The sequence below is a fragment of the Theropithecus gelada genome, chromosome 16 (assembly GCF_003255815.1).
Source record: "Theropithecus gelada isolate Dixy chromosome 16, Tgel_1.0, whole genome shotgun sequence".
NCBI classification, from domain to species: domain Eukaryota; kingdom Metazoa; phylum Chordata; class Mammalia; order Primates; family Cercopithecidae; genus Theropithecus; species Theropithecus gelada.
In genome coordinates, this window is record NC_037684.1 from 71,939,567 (window position 1) to 71,962,333 (window position 22,767).

The 22,767-nt window shown below is 47.9% G+C and overlaps 1 protein-coding gene across 10 annotated transcripts in view; it reads right to left on the reverse strand.

Moving 5' to 3' along the window:
• TRIM16 (tripartite motif containing 16) overlaps positions 1-22,767 on the reverse strand; it is a 54,500-nt gene that overhangs the window by 6,064 nt on the left and 25,669 nt on the right. For 7 of the 10 annotated variants that reach the window (XM_025361118.1, XM_025361115.1, XM_025361116.1 and 4 more), the window contains 2 exons: positions 6,798-6,893; positions 1,424-1,657 (listed from right to left, as the gene is read on the reverse strand). In XM_025361118.1, the coding sequence (XP_025216903.1) occupies positions 1,424-1,624 (201 nt within the window). In that variant the 5' untranslated portion in view covers positions 1,625-1,657; positions 6,798-6,893. Of the gene's footprint in view, positions 1-1,423; positions 1,658-6,797; positions 6,894-15,233; positions 16,064-22,767 lie in introns of all 10 variants that reach the window. The other 3 variants (XM_025361111.1, XM_025361112.1, XM_025361110.1) reach the window with 1 other exon arrangement.

Here is a 22,767-nt window from a genome sequence, read left to right on the forward strand (position 1 = left end):
CTACTAAAAATAAAAAAAAAAAAAGTAGCCAGGCGTGGTGGCAGGCGCCTGTAATCCCAGCTACATGGGAGGCTGAGACAGAGAATTGCTTGTATCCGGGAGGAGGAGGTTGCAGTGAGCCAAGATCGTGTCACTGCACTCCAGCCTGAGTGACAGAGCAAGACTCCATCTCAAAAAACAAAACAAAAATAAATAAATAAATAAATAAAGTTACAAAAGGAGAAAAGAGAAATAATTTGTATACTCTTTGGGCAGATCTTAAGGGAAACTTGTGAGGTGGGAAGCCAAATGGCTATTAAATGGTTGTTCATATTTTCTTTGTGTTTTGATATTGAAAAGCAAAGAAACTGACAGAAAGAGAGAAACTCTGTTGGGGTTTTTGTCTGTCTTTCTCTGTTTCTCTTTTACTCATTCAAAAGTTAATTATGTTGTATTTGTGTATTGGGATTATAGATAATTTTTTTCTTCTTTTTTTGTATTTTCCAAGTTTTTCACAATAAACATCTGTTTTTGTAACTAGCAAAGAATTTTTTCACAAATGGAAGCAAGAAAAAAATTGTATTTCAGAATATCAGAGCTTGGATGGAGGCTTCTGAATTATATACTCCAGTGGGCTTGTTGATAAATGAGAAATTTGAGACCCAGGGATGTTAAGAGCTGTTACAGACCTGTTTAGTGACCCATTCAGGATGTTGTAGTTTACTCCCAACCTAGTGTTCCTTCCCTGAAAGGTTACTTGTTCTTCAGATCTGGTTCCAATGGCTTATGTTTTAATTTCTAATGATACATTGTAATGAAAAGTATTTCCTGGTTCCAATGGCTTACAGTTTAATGTCTAATGATATACTGTAATGAAAAGCATTTCCTCTTCTGAGCCTCCCTCAATTACTCCAGCCACAGCCCTCTCTGAAAAGCAGCAGGGCTCCAGTCTCATCCCTACCAAGCAAACCTCCATGCAGTGGACTGCTGGAGCGGTTTATAAAACATACTCACTGACTCTCATCACTCTCCCATCTGAAGCCCTTCCCAGACAGACACCTGCCTGGCCGTGCCAGCCTCATCACTCTGCACCCAGCACCCCAGACTCCACCCTTGTTAAAATACCTTGGTTGCCCAAGTCAGCTGTGCTTCCTCAAACCTCTCTGCCTTTGCCTGTGTTGTTCCCTCTACCTGGAACATACTGCACGTTGAACCTGACTCATCTTCTAGGACCTGCTTCAAGCTTCCCTGCTCTGAGCAGTCCTCCCTCCCTACCCCTCCTATACTCTGCTGAATGAAGAATCTGCTTCTCTCTGTTCCCACAGCTCCCTGTGCACAGCGTTGAACAAAAAACAGTTCCATTCACAGATGGCCATGGGCCTAGCAAAGCGAGGGTGCTTCGTGAGGCAGCTGTGGGATGCCTCCGCTCCCTCACCCCCCGTACCTCCAGGAACTGGACAGTGTTGCTGATGGCCGCCATCCTCTCCAGCTCCTGCTTGTTCTTCTCCATCTCGGCACTCCTGTACTCCAGGTGGGCCTTGATGCCGTTAGCCTGGCTCAGCGCGGCTTGCTCCTTCTCCTCTAAGAAGACCATCACATTGGCCTGGGCCTTCCTCACAGCAGCAAGGAGTTCCCCAAACTGCATTTCAGCCACTGCTTTGACCTCTGACACCGACACCTGGTGGGGGGATGGGGTGGAAGGCAGCCAAGCACTTCTTAGTGAGGCGTCCAACTTGATAGAAGCTCAACATACAGAAATGTCAGCTTGAGAAACATATACTAGGGAGCAGTTCCCTATTGTAAAAGGAATCCTTTATTCTCATGTGAATTCCAGGTTCCTGGAAAAAGGATTTACTTGTTAACTTGGTCTCTTCATCCATTTGATGAGAGAGTGAATTCCTCTATGACCTCTGAGATCCCTCACAACCCTGACACTCTGGGATTGTTAATCAAGTTTCCGAAATTGATTTTCCTACCAGAGCAATGCGTGTACTCAGTCTACTTGATAGTTATATTTCAAGAGGTAAAGAATTTGGCTTTTTTTTTTTTTTTTTGTATAATCAGCATGAGTTAGCATTTCATTATGCCTGGTTAAACTGAACACTGAGTCCATCGGAGCCAAATGCATGTCTAAGATGATACTGTCTCTACCACATACAGAATCACCACAAAATGTTTAGCGTGTAGATGACCATGGCACCCACGCAATTCCAGGACAAGCATGTATATGCAGAACAGAATGTAATATTCAAATAAAACATAAAAGAAAACCCATGTGAGAAACATTAAGGGTTTGAACGATAGGGCATATGCATGTGGACTCATTTGCATGGTGAGCATCCTCTGTGAATGCCTCGATCAATATCATGTTTACAACATCCTTCCAAGTTCTGAAGGTTTCCTCTTCTCTGGTATTCTTGAGAATTGGTACAGACGGCCGGGCGTGGTGGCTGCTCACGCCTGTAATCCCAGCACTTTAGGAGGCCGAGGCAGGCGGATCACCAGGTCAGGAGATCGAGACCATCCTGGCTAACACGGTGAAACCCCGACTCTACTAAAAATACAAAAAATTAGCTGGGCGTGGTGATGGGCCCCTGTAGTCCCAGCTACTCGGGAGGCTGAGGCGGGAGAATGGCGTGAACCTGAGAGGCGGAGCTTGCAGTGAGCCGAGATTGAGGCACTGCACTCCAGTCCTATCCCATCTGAGACTTTCTAAGCTCCCCTCCAAGTGCTGTTTTCTCTTTCTCCTCCCAATGTTAAGGGCCAGCTCTGAACATCAGGGCTCCAAAGCGAGTCAAACAGCAGATATCCTTGGGCAGAGGCTTCAGGGGCACCTCCCATCCCTGGCAAGGAAGGGGAGAGGGAGGGAGAATGAGACCTGGATCAAAAAGGGGAGCACAGTAAGGAGAGGACTCAGAAAAGATGGGATTCTGAGCCCAGGCTGGGTGGGAGCCTAAAGGTTTGGAGGGAGATGGGAAGAAAAAATGATGACACCAGATAGGAGGTCTTCTGCCTGGCTCAGGCCCTGGCTTAGGCCAGGGCTCAGGAATTCAGTCCACGAGAATGACTCGTCTCTGATCAGTCTTCAGTCTGGTGGCAAAGGGAAGAATAAGCAGGACAAAGAAAGCAAGGGGTATCCCTACTGGAGGGGGATGGTGGGAAGACACAGACAATCTCCCTACATTCTCTCTCTTTTTTTTTTTTTTTTTGAGACAAACTCTCCTCTGTTGCCAGGTTGGTGTGGCACAATCTCGGCTCACTGCAGCTTTGACCTCCCAAGCTCAAATGATCCTCCCACCTCAGCCTCCCAAGTAGCTGAGACCATAGGTGCATACCTTCATGCCCAACTAATTTTTGTATTTTTTGTAGTGATAGGATCTTACTATGTTGCCCAGGCTGGTCTCAAACTCCTGGTCTCAAGCAATTTGCCTGCCTTGGCCTCCCAAAGTGCTGGGATTACAGGTGTGAGCCACCACGTCCGGCCTACATTCTCATTTTTATGCCAACTTTTCCATTACCTGTTGGCTTCCTTGAGGTTAGGTAGCTGGACAGAGCTGGGAGCAAATAAACTGTGGTAACAGGATTAAGGAAGAGTGGGGATGGTAGACTTTATCCAAATTCTTCCAGTCCACACCAAGAAAAGCTTTTAGACAGGTGATGGTGTTGAGAAGCCAGGGCAGCAGGAGAGGCGATTTGGGAAACCAGAGCCCTGTTGTTCAGGGCTGGCCCTCACCCTTGGGAGGAGAATAGCAGCACCTGAACCAGCCGCTCAGAGAGACTGCAGGTGGGGACAATAGTGGAGAAGGAGACAGGCAGAGAATGGGCTCTGGACTGTGGATGGGAGGCTCAGAGCACCATCTGAAGAGTGAAGACCTGAGATCCAGGAAAGCTACCTGGGCCCCACCCAGGCCCCCCAGGTAGCAAACCTGCTGCCTGGGCTCTGCCAGGCGTAGGCTTTGCAGCCCTCTGACACTTCACCTCTCTCCCTCTTCCCACTCTCCTGGGAATGAGGACCCTCTGCTGCCAGCCTGGTCACTCTTCTAATTATATAACAATAATCATAAAAACAACCAACATGTAGTAAGTTCTTACTATGTGCCAGGCACTGTTCTCCTGGCAACCCTAAAAGGCAGGTGCTATTAGGGTCTCTATTTCTTAAATAAGGAAACTAAGACAGTGATAAATGGACTGATTCGCCCAAGATCACACAGCCAAGGTTTGAACCCAGACTGCTGGTCTCTGGAGTCCATCCCTTTGACCACCAGTCCACACTGCCTCGAAGTAGGGCCCAGGGTTGGGGATCCATGTGTCTGCAGTATAGCACTTAGCTGGCACAGCCTGACCTCTCCCTCTGGGCCCTGGCACATTCACTAGGATGAGCTGGGGAGGCACACGAGGAGTTCAGCTGAGCTTTCTTTCAGCCCATGGGCTGTGGCTGGGGGGGACGTTGCAGGGAAGGACCTTTAAGTTCGGCCCCCTCCCAAGACCCGACGAGAGACAGGGCCTAGCCCCTTGTTCACTGTGGGCACCAGTTAGGGGAACATCCTATGCCCATAATGGACTAAATACACAGGCTGCAGCTGAGCAGGCAACCAAGAGGGAAAGAGGTCAAGCCTCCCAGCAATTCCTGAACCAACTGTTTACAGGTGTTGCCTCCTTGACACTGTAAATACTGTAAATCCTGAGATATTAATCACGACTGGATTTAAATGTAAAAGTCAAATTACATTTCCATATGGCAAAGAAGTAACGATGAAGAAATCTACCTCAGAAGACAGGAGAGTTTTGCTTATAACCATTTGGGAGCAGGGGCAAATAGTGGTGGTAGTGTTTGATCCAGGCTCTGCGTTAGCTAATGTGTCCTAGTTCCCCGGCTTACTCACCCTTCATGTCCACTCAGGCTCCAGGTGTCCAGGCTCTACGACTCACAGAGGCCACAGAGTACTCCCTGCCTGCACTGCCCACTCCCGATCACCTCCAGAAAGCAGGAGCAGGACACAGCATGGGAACCAGCATGAGGGTGTTGTAGGAAAGGAGCAGAATCCTGCCTACAATTACGACCCATAGGTTCCTCATAGAAGCATGATACCACAAGACTAAGAGGCATGAGACTAAAGACAAACTCAAGATCCAAATCCTCACCCCCAGCCCCAACTGAGGCCATCCTGAGGAAGGATGGTGGAAGGGAGGCGTCAGATGATATTGGTGGATTGAGATTGACTTCTGCTATGGCCTGGCTTCTCATTCCTAAACCTTCCCATTGAGAAACACTTCTTTCTTGCATGTAAATGTAATATGCAAAGGGCATTACTTACTGCATTACTAAAGCAGAAATAGTACAGAGAGGAGAGGCCTCAACACATCCAAGGAGCCAGCAGGTAATGGTTTAAAGATTTGAGGGTGGTGTACATGCCTGTCAATATACTGAGTCATTCCTAGGTCAAGGGAGCAACAACTCTAGGTTCTCCCGTTCCATCAATCTAGATAGCCCTAGACAAGTCTTGTCATCTTCATGCCCCTTGTGCATGGTAGCTATTGTAATAAGTACCTCCCCTGGTCGTCATGTACTTATGAGAACTGAGGAGGGATCAAAGTGTCTGAAAATTAAAGAGCTGGGAAACATAAGACCCTCCATGTGGTTCTACAGGTTATCTTGAGCCTGGAAATCCATTATCTCTGAAGATTTATATGGCTTTAAAGGGATAATTCTCTTTCTTCCTTTAATAAAATATGGGTATGGGTATGGCATATTTCTTTCTTATGTGGGTAAGAAAGAGGTGTTTCATCCTTCAGTAGCTAGTTGGTTGTAAACACCCAGGAGGTGACAATTTAAGTTGAAATGAATACATGCATTAGGGGTAGACGAATGGATGGATGGAGGATGGATGGAATCATTCATTCTCAGGATATAAAGAAGACAATGCTGATTCACTTCCATAGGGTAGGCGTTTTGCATTCTCTCTCTCTTTTTTTGAAACAGAGTCTCACTCTGTTACCCAGGCTGGAGTGCAGTGGTGCAAAATTGGCTCACGGCAGCCTCCGCCTCCTGGGTTCAAGCAATTCTGCTACCTCAGTCTTCTGAGTAACTGGGACTACAGGCGCGCACCACCATGCCTGGCGAATTTTTGTATTTTTCTGTAGAGTCGGGGTTTCACCATGATGGCCAGACTGGTCTCGAACTCCTGACCTCAAGTGATCCGCCTGCCTCAGCCTCTCAAAGTGTTGGAATTACAGGTGTGAGCCGCTGCGCCCAGCCTGTTTTGCATTTTCTTCTGAGTGGTGGTTACTGGCTTGCCACTGATAAGAGGCATTTGCAGAACTCCTCAGAGTCCACCTGAAGACCACTTACTGCCTACTTAGCCTGGCACACCATGGCCTTCTCAAATACCATCACTAATCCTGAGTTCTCAACTCCTTTTTTCCAGTTGCCAGGTCATAGGACTGGTGAGACTCATATAATGGAAGAAGCCAAGATTACATATAATTTCTGGACCTCTGACTAAACACCCAGCCCCGCACACACATACACCCTGTCAAGACAGCATATGCAAATGTAGAAATAAGAATGTTGTTATTATAGGATTCATCTTGGTTCTAATTTATATTATTAAAAAGCAAATCACTTGCCAGGTTTAAAACTTAAACTAATTTCATAACAAATCCTGACATCAAGGTGAGGCTACCCCATGGTGTAGTCAACTGTATCTACAATTCTCATTTGTGGAGAAACCCCGAGGAACCTACAGGAATGGAGGTTACGCATGCAGTACCATGTCCCACACCCCCAGAAGGGCCTGGCTGACCCAGGCTGGTCTTACCAGAACAGACTTTTGGTTGGCCTGGAGCCTGGAGATGGCATTTTCATTCAACTTGAGTTTCCGCTCCAAGTCTAACTGGGTACACTGGAGTTCAGCCTAAAAAGTGGAAAGCAGAGAATTAAGGAGGAAGGAGCCCAATGCATAGAGAAGGACCCAGGCATTCTCCGGCCCTGACATCCTCACCCTTCTTCCCTGGACAGAAGTTTAACCTCTGGGGTTGATCTCAGAAACCAGCCGGGAGGCATGAGGAGTCAGCGGTGAGCCCATGCCCTCCTGGGGCTGCAGTCAGCATGAGTCAGCAAAAATACAGTGAGCACATATGCCATGCTGCTCACCATTTCAAGCATTTTGTGGATTACCCCACACCATCCTTGCCATACCCATACTAGCTGTAAACCAGAAATAAAGTCCTAAGACCCCCCAACAATCTGAATGAATTCTTCCTCTCAGCAAAGGGCATTCCAAAGTTAACCTGAAAAAGTAGTTCAGGCCATGATGGGAAGGGGGGGTCAGACATGGCTCATTATAACCTCCTCCCTTTTGGAATTACTGATACAGCAGACTCCTTCAGTCTGATAAGAAACATTTACAATCTGTTCTCTCCAAAACCTCCTCCCTGGAGGCTTGACCCACACGATAAAACCTTGGTTTCCACCACCTCTTATCTTAACTCAGACATTCCTAAGTCTTTAGACAATAACTTGACTCTTTCAACCAACTGCCAATCAGAAAATCTTTGAATTTACTTATGACCTGGAAGCCCTGGCTTCCAGTTGTCCCACCTTCCCAGGCCAAACCAAATTACATCTTACATATATTTGATTGATGTCTCATGTCTCCCTAAAACATATACGAGGCTGTACCCCAACCACCTTGGGCACATGTTCTCAGGGTCTCCCATTGGTCTCCCATATTTGGCTCAGGATGAATATCTTCAAATATTTTAGAGTTTGACTCCTTTTGTCAACATAGGTAAACATGATTATTATTTCAAATGTACAGGTGATAAAATCAAGTCGTGTTTCCAAGTTCATCAATGGAGTTGAGCCCAGGCTGACCCCACAAGAGCCTCATAGGCAGTGCAGGGTTGGAGCCAGATGGCCAGGTGGGAAGTCCACATTTTTTTTACTTAGTAGTTGAGAATTTGGGCAAATTTACTTATGAATAGGAAAAACAAACTTTCTTTGTCTTATACTCACACAACACAGAACACTTGCACAAAGCCATTCTCCAACATCAGCTGGGTGTCCTGACCTCGTGATCTGCCCACCTCAGCCTCCCAAAGTGTTGGGATTACAGGTGTGAGCCACCGTGCCTGGCCTGTTTATTTCAGAACTTAATATCTCTAAACTTCCATTTCTTCACCTGTGAGATGGGGATCAGTAAAGTGTTTGCTTCATAGGATTAGGAAAGAATGGACTAATGAGATAACGTATGTCAATAAGGACTTTGTATAGTACCAGGGACATTATTAATGAACTCCATAAATGTCAGTGGGTGCCAGCATCGTCATCATCATCATTATTACTCCTGCTGCTTTGCATTCATGTTCTGTATTCGAAGGCAGAGCCAGACCTTCCAGCCCAGGCAAGTGCCTGCCCAAGAACCTCGGGTTTGCCTGCTTTGGCCTCAGCTTCAATCTTGCCTCCTGGGATGCACTAAACACCTTCCACCAAGAGGTGAGCCAAGGCGCACTTAAGCCTTTGCGAACTTCAAAGACCCTGTCACTTTCCTACTTCCACAAGGGCAATACAGAAAAAGAAAAAGAAAAAAAAAGAATAGCTTTCACTGCTTTTAATAGCTTCCATCTGCATTTAAAGCTGCGAGTCATTATGCCCTAATAGAACTCAGAGGGCATAAACTGTCTCTGCATTCTCCACTGAAGACAGCGGAGGCGGGGAATTCCAGGCGCCCCCGGGGAGGGAAGTTGCTGCAGGCAGAGGACTCGCCTCTCCAGGACACTGCAGAAGGCGGGAAATGTTTGCTCAGGCTCCAGGTCACTCAGAGTGGAGCTGAGGGGGCCCCAGTGACCTTTCACCCTTGATACCTGAGACCTGATGCCTGGGAGTGGGGAGTGGGGGTGGGTCTCGCCTATTTGGGGGCAATCCTGGATTCTTAACCTATGAAAAAGGCTTACACAGTGATCCATTCCAGGGGAGAGAAAAGGAACATGAGCTGCTTGTTTAAAGGTGGTGGAAGACACAACAGAACACACCCTAGCAACAGGCTCCTACAACATGGCATCTAAACAGCAGGGACAGAAGAATGTGTTAAAGCAGTCGGCAGCAGCAGGGCCATAGGGAGGCACCCAGGGAGCATCCAGAGAAAGGGGCTTCTCTCTGCTATTTGCAGACTATCATAAAAGGAGAGAAAAGGACTCCTTAAGCACACAATCGGGGACCCTCCTGAGTGAGTCACCCCAAGAAAAGGCACTCCCAGTTACCTCAAAAGGTGGAGCCACTTTGCAAGACTTGTTTCTCCAGTTATTCCCGTTCCTAGAAAATGATGGGGTGCCTCCGACTCTGGCTTCAGGGTTTCCCAAGAGGTCAGCCACACACACATCTCAGGTAAGGGTGGACCCTGCCCAGAGGCAGTACTGTGGTGCCCATGAGCACAGAAAGCTCTGGAAGGCAGGGCACAGACAGCTCTGCCTGCTTCAGCAAGACAATGACAAACGTGTCAAAGGCACACTATTTAGAGTCCAGAATATTATGCGACCGGCCACTTCCTGGCCACATGGGCTTTATCAAGCCATTCAAGTCATTTAGCTTCTTATCTGGTGCAAGACTACATCAATATGCTAACAGAAGGGTTCCTTCTACTACAAGGCAAAGGTGGCACACAGAGAGTGACAGCCAGGTCATGTTAGAGATGAAAAATAGGAAGAACAGGGGGAGTGAGAAGAGAGAAGAACATCCCAGACTGTGCCATTTCCTTTGTATTCCAAGCACGCAGGGTTCGCCTTTCTAGAGAAGGCAGCGCTAGCATTCACCTGGATGCTGACTGCATTCCTCGGTCAGCTGGTCAGAATTCACCATAGTACATATAGTACATGGCAGCTCAGTCACATAAGACACACACTCCCCCCTCTCAAAATACTTACAGCCTGGGAGAATAAGAAAAACCAAGTTATGTGATACTGAGTCCTGGGCATTCCTCAAAATGGCTGAAAGAAATTCTTTTTTTTTTTTTTTTTTTGAGATGGAGTCTTGCTGTCACCCAGGCTGGAGCACAATGGCACAATCTCAGCTCACTGCAACCTCTGCCTCCCAGGTTCAAGCGATTCTCCTGCCTCAGCCTCCTGAGTAGCTGGGATTACAGGCACCCGCCACTGTGCCCAGCTAATATTTTTTTTTTCAGACGGAGTCTCACTCTGTCGCCCAGGCTAGAGCGCAGCAGCGCAATTTCAGCTCACTGCAAGCTCCGCATCCCGGGTTCATGCCATTCTCCTGCCTCAGCCTCCCCAGTAGCTGGGACTATAGGCGCCCACCACCATGCCCGGCTAGTTTTTCATATTTTTAGTAGAGATGGGGATTCACCATGTTAGCCAGGATGGTCTCGATCTCCTGGCCTCATGATCCAACCGCCTCGGCCTCCCAAAGTGCTGGGATTACAGGCGTGAGCCACCGTGCCTGGCCAATAGTTCGTTTTTCTATGTAGACAGTCTTATCAACTGCAAATGACAATATATTATCTTCTTCTTCTTTTTATTTTTTATTTTTTTAATTTTTGAGATGGAGTCTTACTCTGTTGCCAGGCTGGAGTGCTGTGGCACGATCTTGGCTCCCTGCACCTCCGACTCCCTGATTCGAACAATTCTCCTGCCTCAGCCTCCCAAGTAGCTGGGACTACAGGCATGCACCACCACGCTTGGCTAATTTTTTTTGTATTTATTAGAGACGGGGTTTCACTATGTTGGCCAGGATGGTCTCGATCTCCTGACCTCGTGTTCTGCCCACCTCGGCCTACCAAAGTGCTGGAATCGCAGGCATGAGCCACCATGCCCACTCAAAAATTTGTAATATTTGTCATATTTACCTTTTGGGAGAGAGGGGCCAACAATATAAAAGTAAGTTGCAGACATTATCATACCTTAGCTTTCAGCATCTCAGAGGGCTGGATTCTAACTAAATGATGCCTTCATGGCTTTCTTTTCCAGTAGTTCTCTGAACTATGTGAATACTTAATATTATTATTATTATTATTATTATTATTTGAGACAGAGTCTCACTCTGTCTCTCAGGCTGGAGTGCAGTGGTGTGATCTCAGCTCACTGCAAGCTCTGCCTCCCGGGTTCATGCCATTCTCCTGCCTCAGCCTCCCAAGTAGCTGGGACTACAGGCACCTGCCACCATGCCCGGCTAATTTTTTGTATTTTTAGTAGAGACGGGGTTTCACCGTGTTAGCCAGGATGGTCTCGATCTCCTGGCCTCGTGATCCGCCTGCCTCGGCCTCCCAGAGTGCTGGGATTATAGGTGTGAGCCACCGTGTCCGGCCTAATTTTTGTATTTTTTCAGTAGAGACAAGGTTTCACCATGTTAGTCAGGCTGGTCTTGAACTCCTGACCTCAGGCGATCCACCTGCCTCGGCCTCCAAAAGTGCTGGGATTACAGGTGTGAGCCACTGCTCCCAGCCCAAGTAATTCCTTTCCCAAGTGGCCACATACACATATCATCCACCTTTCGGCTGCCAGCAAACAGGCTGTGAGTGATGCCAGTTAACTGCTCCCCAAATGAGCATGGATACTTTTGGCTCTAGATACTTGGCTCCTGCTCACCATGGAGACTGTGTCCGCAGTCAGCATCCAGCCCTGAACTTTCTGGGACTGATGCGGAGGTTCGGTGTCATGGCCTGGCATTAATGCTCTCCAAAGATCTAGGACAAGGCTCAGCTCAGGTCTTCCTGCTTTAGGAACCTGCCCTGACCTCGCTCCCAGGGTTGGCTCCAAAGGTGCAGTAACTGCACTGTGCCAGCCTCTTGGTACCCCGTGGAGTTAGGGTGTGTGTCTTGGCTTCCTGATTAGAGTCCAAGCTCCTGGAGGCGAGACAGTGCAGCCCAGCACTTAGTGATAGGAAGCACTTAGTAACATTTGATATGGCTGAGGAACACGAAAGAACCATACCTGCTTCATGGATCAGAACAAACAGGAAAGGCAGTCATAGAAGGAGTCCAGATTTCCTATACACACACACACACACACACACACACTCACACACACACACGATCTCATTTCCACATAGCAAGCCTGAGATTCAGAGAAGGTGAGAAGACTTGGCAGCCAGCAGGCAAGACCAGCTGCTCTTAAAACCAAAGGGGCGGCTGGGCACGGTGGCTCACGCCTGTAATCCCAGCACTTTGGGAGGCAGAGGTGGGCGGAACACCAGGTCAGGAGATCGAGACCGTCCTGGCTAACACAGTGAAACCCCGTCTCTACTAAATATACAAAAAATTAGTCAGGCGTGGTGGCAGGCTCCTGTAGTCCCAGTTACTGGGGAGGCTGAGGCAGGAGAATAGCATGAACCCGGGAGGCGGAGCTTGCAGTGAGCAGAGATCATGCCACTGCACTCCAGCCTGGGCGACAGAGCAAGACTCCGTCTCAAAAAAAAAAAAAAAAAACAACCCAAAGGGGCCTGGAGATGCTGGGCTGGGTCAAAGGAAGTGCTGAGGTCCCCATGAAAAATAGCTGGGCTCTGGAAGCTCAACAGGAGAGAAAAGACAATCAAAGAACACCCACTTCTCAAAGCACACAGTGTCTGCCCACTAATGTGGCTAGAAACCATAGGAACTTCAGAAAGGGCTCACTTGGTTAACTGAGAAATGAGTGGTTCTGTGGACCCTAAGCAGGATCTCAGCCACTTTGTGTCTTCATGGCTGACCCTGCTGTTTGCAGTTTCCTATACACAGGATGACTGCCTGAGTAATTAGCCCTTCATACGACCCAAAGAGTGACCTTCAGCGAGTAACTCCAGCAAGCCTGGGCTAGCTGAAAGGACTATTGGGCTCCCGGAGCCTTAGTTATGTCTGATGACTTTCAAAATCATCCTGGTGGAGGCTTTAGCCTCGTCAACGTACTGTGTCTTCTAGGCTGGTCTCCTGGGCTCCTTGCAAGAAACCTTTTGGCTTCTAAGATTTGGACAAGCCACCTAGAGTGTGGCTACACTTACAGAGTAAACTTGCTCTCCGAGCTGAAAACAAGGACACAGGATGGGAAGGACAAGAGTTCTTTTAAGCAGACCAGAAAGCAGAGGGGTCTGGGGAATGGGGCTTTAGCACTGTACCTAAAGCCATGTTGCTTCTCAGCCCCCAACTGCCCTCAAGCCCATTCCTCAGTTGTCCTCATTTTACCTTATACATTTATCTCCTAGGATGTCTGAATTCAGAGTTCTGCGTGTGCTCTACACAACTCCTCCTGCTCGGAATTGCAATTACGCAACGTCTCTGTAATACATTAGGTGCCCTATATTTAAATTTTACATTGTATCTCTGTTGGTACAGGCATAGAACATTTCTGCAAGGAAACAAGAAAGTGTAGACAGTATTAGTCTTCGAGGAGAAGAGGGAGGTTTGGTGATCTGGGATGGACTGGGGACCCTCCTTTCCTAGTAAATTCGATTGCACTGTTTGGTGGAGATTGCTATTATTATTATTATTTGAGACAGAGTCTCCCTCTGTCACCAGGCTGCAGTGCAGTGGCCTGATATTGGCTCACTGCAACCTCTGCCTCCCGGGTTCAAGTGATTCTCCTACGTCAGCCTCCCTAGTAGCTGGGACTACAGGTATGTGCCACCACGCCCAGCTAATTTTTTGTATTTTTAGTAGAGACGGAGTTTCACTGTGTTAGCCAGGATGGTCTCGATCTCCTGACCTCACGATCCGCCCGCCTCAGCCTCCCAAAGTGCTGGGATTACAGGCATGAGCCACCACACCCAGCTGGTGGAGATTATTGTTTAACATCTTCATGCATCACTTTTCCAGTTAAAAATAATAAAATTCTTGTATATGTGTGGCAGGTTTTGGTGCAAAAAAAAGAGTATAATGTTGTGATTTTTGTGTCCTTTCTTCATGTCTCTCCAGTAGGATGGCTTCCCAGAGGCTTCCATTCCTCACTCTGTGACTTAGTCGACTATGAGCTTGGACAAGTGTGGTGGAGATAATGAGGATACGAGATGACTTCATAGTTATTTGAAGATTGGGTGAGAAAATCCACAAAAAGCATTTAGCACATGGCAATACTTAATGAAGGCTGTTTTCCTCAACTCTATGGAGCTTTGTCCTTTGATCTACCTGTCCTCCAGATGGGACACTCCCTACCCTGGAAACGCTGGAAACAGTTTGGCAAGTGGCTTCCCGGGCCGGAAACGGTGACTCATTGGCATCTGGAATACAGAGGTTTCCAGAACAATCCCACTAGCACCAGCTAAAATCGATGTCTAGGGATTGGCAGAGAGGAGGGGCCCTGGCAAGTAGACCCCCTTTCCCAGAAACCTCTTTCCTTTGATGCCAGGGAACATTTGCCAAGAAATGGCCATGGGTCTGCCATCTGCATGCAGTGTCAACAGAGAACTTCCTTGATGATGAATGTAAGAAATGTGGGACAAACGTCAACTACACTTCCCGACTGAAAACTAAAAGTGTTCGCTGAAAGTCAAAGTAGAAGAAAAAAAGCATATAAAGTGCCAAGCCAATTTCCAGGAACTTCTCCAGAATCTAGCTTTAGGGCAAAGAAAAACGAGTTGTTCTAGAAACAGTTTCCTTATCTGATGGAAATAAAAATGACAGGCTATGAGCACAATGTTTCTTAGTCTCTCCTGATACCTCCATCTGGTGAGGAACTTTTATTTTCCCTCAGCCACCTGTGACATTATATCTGGACCTAAGTTTCACATTCTCTGCTATCTTAGCACTTTTCAAGCTCTTAGATTTCCTGTTATCTCCAGAGGGGCCCGTTCTACTGGTCTCTTGTTTGGGGTTGAGAGAAAAGGAGAAACTAGGAGAAAGAGTTGTTGTTTTCTCTTGAATTTCTGCCAAAGTTTTATTTCATTAATTGACAATGAATGTGCCATGCAGATCCAGCCAGAGGGACATATCACCGTCCTAAGCCCCACAACTTCTGCGCCCTCCACCCAAACACACATCACCAAAAGCTGTATAAGGCACAGCAGGAAACTAGCAAGCAGGAGGAGACAGCGACACAGACAGAGATCGCACAGAGACAGTGGGACAGAGATGGGGACAGAGCAACCTACTCCACAGTTTCCAAAACCAAGTGCAATGTATATTTACACTGACCCAGCAGGCAGACGCAGAGACTAACGTCTGTTTCAGGTATGCTCAGCGCATAGTAGTGGTGTCAGCAGACCCAGCAGCTGCAGCCAGCCAGGCATACCATCCCCCACCACCCTCTCCCAAATGGATGAATGGACCCCAAGCACTCACCTCCTTATCCCTGCGGGCTGCATCCAGGGAGACGATGGTGTGGCCACTATGCTCCTGGCAACAGTCCTGGCAGATGCACTGCTGATCAGGGCAGCAGAAGGCAGACAGTGGGCTGTGGTGGGCAGGGCAGTACCGCCAGTTGTGGTCCTTCACTGGCTCGGTCAGCAGGTGGCTTTGCAGTTTCATGTTCACCTGATGTGGCTGCAAGTGCTCTTCACAGTAATTCACCATGCAGGTTAGACAGGACTTCACCGCCTTCACTCTTCTGGTGTCATCAAGGCAGAAGTCACACAGGACCTCCTTCCCCTCACCAGCAGGATCCCCCTGTTCTGCAGAGTCGCTGTCGTGTTCCTCTGTCTCCCTACCAAGCTTCTCTGAGGAGCCCATGTCCTCTTCTTCCACTGGGCTGGCCGACACAGAGTCTGGGCTGAGAAGGGCTGGGGGCTGAGCAGTGGCCCTGGGCAGTGGCCCTGGAGCCATCAGATCCAATTCAGCCATCTGGGAGGCTCTGCTCCTGGGCTGTCTTTCTTCTGTCCCTTGGCCCAGGATCTGTGCAGCCCAAGTCAGACAAGAGAACCACGCCTAGATGACTGCAGCTGCTGCAAGATTTTAACTGTTTCCTCCCTCCCAAAGGAAGCTCAGTCTCTCATTACTGTGTCCTGGCATTGGATGGCAGCCAGATGTGATGACGACAAGGCAGCTAGATTACTCAGGCTCAGGACAGCCAGCTCAGGCTCAGGCTTCCTCCCCAGGTCCAGCCCTGAAACTTCTTATGTGAATCATCTGTACCCTATAGGCTCTGCTGAAGACCACGTGTCTCTGTGCCTGCTCTGGAAAGGACTGGAGATTCCTGAGCTCTGTTATAAGCCTGTGTGACTTTGTGTGGTCTGACAAGCTATATATTTTTGTTTTCATTTTATTTATTTATTTTTGAGACAGAGTCTGGCTCTGTCGTCCAGTCTGGAGTGCAGGGGCGCGATCTCGGCTCACTGCAAGCTCCGCCTCCTGGGTTCACACCATTTTCCTGCCTTGGCCTCCCGAGTAGCTGGGACTACAGGCACCCGCCACCACACCCGGCTAATTTTTTGTATTTTTAGGAGAGATGGGGTTTCACCGTGTTCGCCAGATGGTCTCGATCTCCTGACCTTGTGATCCACCCGCCTCAGCCTCCCAAAGTGCTGAGATTATAGGCGTGAGTCACCGCGCCCGGCCTATTTATTTATTTATGAGACGGAGTCTCACTCTCACCCAGGCTGGAGTGCAGTGGCGTGATCTTGGCTCACTGCAAGCTCTGCTTCCCAGGTTCACACCATTCTCCTGCCTCAGCCTCCCGAGTAGCTGGGACTATAGGCGCCCACCACCACGCCTGGCTAATTTTTTTGTATTTTTAGTATTTTTAGTAGAGACAGGGTTTCACTGTGTTAGCCAGGATTGTCTGGATCTCCTGAGTAGCTGGGATTACAGCCGCCTGCCACCACACCTGGCTCATTTTTGTATTATTAGTAGAGACAGTGTTTCTGTGTTGGCCAGGCTGGTCTCAAACCCTTATTCTCAGGTGATCTGCCTGCCTCCGCCTCCCAAAGTGCTTAGATTACAGGTATGAGCCACCGTGCCCAGCCAGGATGCATGCTTCTGATGCTGACCTTTCCACATTATCTTCCTGAACATTCCAGTAATGTCCGTCGAACTCCAGGAGATGAATGTCACGAGAGTACTCAGTGGAGATCAGGAGGGTCAGGGAAGACTTGTCTCCTTCCACAGAATGCTCCATTCAGCCCCTTCAGGTTAATAGCCCTTTTGCCCACTTAACAAAACATTCCTAGACATGTGTTATAGTTGGGACATTTGTTCCCATAAACCTCATGTTGAGATTTGATCCCCAATACTGGAGGTGGGGCCTGGTGGGAGGTGTTTGGGTCATGGCGGTAGATCCCTCATGAATGGCTCGGGGCCATCCCCACAGTGATGAGTGAGTTCTCATTCTATTAATATTAGCTGCCACAAGATCTGATTGTTAAAAAGAGCCTGGCATCACCCCCTCTCTTGCTTCCTCTCTCTCCATGTGACCTGCCCACTCCAGCTCCCCTACCCTTTCCCCTGAGGATGGAAGCAGCCTGAGGCCCTCACCAGAAGCAGATGCCAGCACCATGCTTCTTGTACAGCCTGGCAAAAAGCCAAAAGATCTCTTTTCTTTATACATTACCCCCACCCCCTCATGTATTCCTTTACAGAAACACAAACACACTAAGACACATGGTGTATGAGTTTGCCAGGGCTTCCATAGCAAAGAACCATATACTGGCTGGCTTCAACAACAGAAATGCATTTCCTCACAGTTCTAGAAGCTGGATCAAGTCATTGGCAGGGCTGCTTTCTTCTGAGGCCTCTCTCCTTGGCTTGCAGGTGGCTTCTCCCGTGTCTTCCATGGTCTTCCCTTTGTACACATCTGTGTCCTCATCTCCTCTTAAGGACACCAGTGAGACTAGATTATGGCCCACCCTCAATTGCCTGTTTAAAGACTTTCTCTCCAAATACAGTCACATCTGAGGTACTAAGGGCAAGGATTTCAACATACACATTTGTAGGAGAAAGAGATGCAATTCAGCCTATAACACATGGTCAGGGCATGAGACTGGAAGCCTCTAGTTCCTTAGAAGAAAGGAGCTGTGAGGCATGACCCCTGGATGGGGATACACAGTGTACCTAGCGTTTGCAAATGCATACGAAGGAATCCAGGATTGTTCCAGGGTACCTGGACCCCAAATTCTGTATCCTAGAGCTTTCTACAGTTTTCCCCGGGATTATTTAATCAGATACATTTGAACTCAAATGGATTTGGAAGGCGAATGGAAGAGAGAGAGATCGGATGGAGGGGGAGAGGTCAGATCCAGCTAGCCCCAGGGATTAGGCATTAGGATGGTTCCAAGATATTATACTCCCTATGGCTCTGCACCTCTGGGGTGAGTTCTACAGGATTTGGATCAAACTAGATAAACACAGGGATGTTTCTTGTCACTGACTAGGACTTTTCAGAAATCCAAGAGACCTAGTGACTACTCAGAGTTGGAAGGCACAGAAGACTTTACAAATTCATTCCAGACGCAGCGCTGTTTATTTTCAACCATGCATAGAATACGCATAAGTAGCTGTTTTTAGCGATGTAATGTTTCCTCACTGTCCCTGTCCTGATTGCCCTCTTCCACTGCTGAAGACCCTCAGGAGAGGTTTCCTGCTTTCTGATCCTGGCCAGGGTCAGAAACATGCATCCTATTCCTAGCTGCCTCAGGTCCAGTTCTATTGGAACAGGAATTAAAATAAATCCAAGAACGTGTAACCAAAAACTCATTGTATGTAAGAAAACCCTAGGCCGGGCGCGGTGGCTCAAGCCTGTAATCCCAGCACTTTGGGAGGCCGAGACGGGCGGATCACGAGGTCAGGAGATCGAGACCATCCTGGCTAACACAGTGAAACCCCGTCTCTACTAAAAAATACAAAAAACCAGCCGGGCGAGGTGGCAGGCGCCTGTAGTCCCAGCTACTCGGGAGGCTGAGGCAGGAGAATGGCGCAAACCCGGGAGGCGGAGCTTGCAGTGAGCTGAGATCCGGCCACTGCACTCCAGCCTGGGCGACAGAGCAAGACTCCGTCTCAAAAAAAAAAAGAAAACCCAATTCCCCTTGAGGAAGAGAAAGAGCTGAAGTCCTTTAAAAATTAACTGCCTGTTTGTCTGTGGCCAGTGAGCCTTATCTCTCCCTTTCCCAGGCATTGTGAAGACCCTGTTTCTCCAGCTGTGCAGCTACAAGGTCACTAGGCAGATAAACTCAAGTTGTAAAACATGTTTTTTCCTTGAAGAGTAAATTATGTACTGCATGTCTTAATTGAATAACTGTCTTTGTTTCTTGCATCTGTAATATGCTTCCCCCTGCAGAGATCGCCCCACATCCCACAAAATGCTTAAAAGGTAACCGGACTCTGTTCAGGGCTCAGTCTTTTTGGATGTTAATCTGACTGGGCCAGTGCACCTAAATAATAAATAAGTATCCTCCTCAACCCCTCAGTCTCTCTGATTCCTTAATTATCCCACAGCACTATGAGATGCGGAAAGATGAATGGCTGTCCTGTCATTGAAGTCCTTATATTTTGGGTCCTTCTTAAAAATTGAAAAAAAAAAAAAAAAAAAAAAAAGTAGCTTTTCAGACCACACAAAGTCACACAGGCTTCTATCAGAGTTCTGGAATTTAATTCCATGGTTTTCATGTCTCCAGCCACGACTGGCTACTCCCAGTCCAGACCATTGTCAGTGTTTTCTCCAGTATTAACGGACAAGTGTGCTTAACTTTTAATCCCCTTTTCAGAGTGACCTGGTACTGGAGGCCAAACTGGTCCACCTGCATGCCACAGGGCCTCCGATCTCTCCGAGAAGGGGGAAGAAAAGGTAGTTGCCCTGCCTGGCCCTTTCTACAGCTTCAGTAGAAATCAGAAGGCATAGAGTCTGCTTGGGTTTCCACGTGGCTTACTTCTTCCTCATTCTTTCCCTCCCTATCTCATTCCCACCCTTTCTTCTCTCACGAATTGTTTCATACCTGCTTCTCTATGGCTAACCCTTTCAGAGCAGTTCATGGCAGTGCTCAGCCCTTCATCAGTGCCCCACTTAAGTGCTGAGTTAGCAGACATTCCATAGCTGTGTGGAAAACAGGAAATGGGAATGTGGGCCCTGGCCTGGCTTGCACCAATCATTTGTCCCCTCTTTTTTTTTTTTGAGACGGAGTATCACTCTGTCGCCCGGGCTGGAGTGCAGTGGTGCGATCTCGGCTCACTGCAAGTTTTGCCTCCCGGGTTCACACTATTCTCCTGCCTCAGCCTCCCGAGTAGCTGAGACTACAGGCGCCCACCACCATGCCTGGTTAATTTTTTGTATTTTTAGTAGAGACGAGGTTTTACCGTGTTAGCCAGGATGGTCTCAATCTCCTGACCTCGTGATCTGCCGCCTCAGCCTCCCAAAGTGCTGGGATTACAGGTGTGAGCCACCGCGCCCAGCCTGTGTCCTCTCTTAACCTTAGTTTCCTTGTCCATGAAATGAGTATGTTGTCCTAAGTCAAGGCCGGTAAATCGATTTCTAGTTTGGTTCTCTGAGGAATTTTGTTGTGGCAGGGTCTAAGAGAATGTCCGAGCTCACTGGGAGACGGCATCATGCTCAGGTTGGGATGTCTGGCAGGGGCATGGGATTGGGAGTGGTGGCCCCTCTGGAGGCTCGTATCCAGCCCTCTAGGACCACAGAATTCACCACAACCTCTAAGTCCCCTCTAATGCTAACCCTCGAAGCAGAACACCACCAGGCCCAAGCTCTGATCCTGCTTCCAGGGACTGTGACACATCCCATCAAGCCTCAAATGCCCATGCTCAAACCTCCGGCACCCAAATATTGAGGCTAGAAAGTCACATGATTCTTCTGAACTCACATTCCCTATTACTTCAAAGGCTCTACAGCCACCACCCCACTTTGCTCCCAAGCAGCCCTGGGGCATCTTGATATTCTGTCTCTCCTCAGATTCTGCTTTGCCTGTTGTCTTAACCAACATTTGAATGTCCCCCAAAGACAATTTCTCCTGCCACCTCTCAACCGTGTAGCTCCTTCTCTCATCTCCTATGCCTAGGTGGGAGGGGAGTCCCCCTCAGCCCCCATCACAACATCTAGACCATTGCCCCTCCCCAGCCCCTTTGCAAAACCTGCTCCCCTTATGTGCCCCAAAAGACCACCCCTCCTCTCTTCCTGACTGTCTTCTACAGCCTCTCAGTCATTTCCCTTAGTGGCAGATTTACGCTTCTGGCTCCCAGCCTCTCCCTCTACCCCAACTCTGTCATTCTCAGAATGTTCTACCTCTGAATGGTTTTTGTTTTTGTTTTTTGTTTGGTTGGTTTTGTTTTTGTTTTTTGAAGCAGGGTCTCAAAACTTTGTCTCCCAGGCTGTAATGTAGTGGTGCAATCACAGCTCACTGCAGCCTCAACCTCCCAGGCTCAAGCAATCCTCCCACCTCAGCCCTCAGCCTCCCAAGTAGCTGGGACTACAAGTCCTCCACCACACTCAGCTAATTTGTAAATTTTTTTTTTTTTAATTTCATTAATTTGTAAATTTTTAAAATTTTGTGGAGATGGGGTCTCACTATGTTGCCCAGGCGAGTTTCAAACTCCTGAGCTCGTGCAATCCTCCCTTCACAACCTCCCAAAGTGCTGGGATTACAAGTGTGAGCTACTGCATCTACCTTCTAAATGCTTGCCACCTACCCTATGGTCACCACCCACACCTGGATTTATTTTTATTTTTAATTGTGATAAAATACACATAAATACACCTAACATAAAATACAAATAACATAAAATTTACCATCTTTTTTTTTTTTTTTTTGAGATGGAGTCTCGCTGTGTTGCCCAGGCTGGAGTGCAGTGGCCAGATCTCAGCTCAATGCAAGCTCCGCCTCCCGGGTTTACGCCATTCTCCTGCCTCAGCCTCCCAAGTAGCTGGGACCACAGGCGCCCGCCACCTCACCCGGCTAGTTTTTTGTATTTTTTAGTAGAGACGGGGTTTCATCGGGTTAGCCAGGATGGTCTTGATCTCCTGACCTTGTGATCCGCCCGTCTCGGCCTCCCAAAGTGCTGGGATTACAGGCTTGAGCCACCGCACCCAGCCAAAATTTACCATCTTAACTGTTTTTATTAAAAGACAGGATCTTGTTATGTTGCTCAGACTGGGTTGTTTGTTTGTTTGTTTGCCTGTTTTTGAGATAGGGTCTCCCTCTGTCACCCAGGCTAGATCACAGTGGTGCAATCACAGCTCATGGCAGCCTTGAACTCCTGGGCTCAAGTGATCCTCCCATCTCAACCTCCCAAGTAGCTGGGATTACAGGTGCACACCACTGTGCCTGGCTCATTATAACCATTTTAAGTGTATGGTTCGGTGGCTTTAAGTACATTCACATTGTTGTGCAGTCTTCAGCACTATCTATCTCCACAACTCTTTTCATCTTGCAAAACTGAAACTGTAGCCATTAACCAATAACTCCTCATTCCCTCTCTCCCTCCAGCCTTTGGAAGCTACCATTCTACTTCTGTCTATAATTGTGACTACTGGAGGCACTTCACAGAAGTGAAATCATACAGTGTTTGTCTTTTTGTGACTGGCTTATTTCACTGGGCGTAATGTCCTCCAGGTTCATTCATATCATAGCACACGTCTGAATTTCCTTCCTCACACCTGGAGTTTGCATTCAACAGAAATCCCAACCTCCAAATTTATGAATTGAGAATCCTCTCTCTGATTTTACCTACAGCTTGCTTAAATGCCCGGTGGAAAAAATGTCTCAGGTTCATCAGGTGTTGACTGGACATCACTGGCTTCCTCTTAACCCCAAGCATTCAGGGGCTAAAATGAAGTCTCTCTTGCATAAAATGAAGTGTCTCTCTTGTCTTCACAAAACAAATGTAACTTCACCTAGATATTCTGTTTTCCTAAACCAAACCTACCACCAGGAATGTGAGGTCA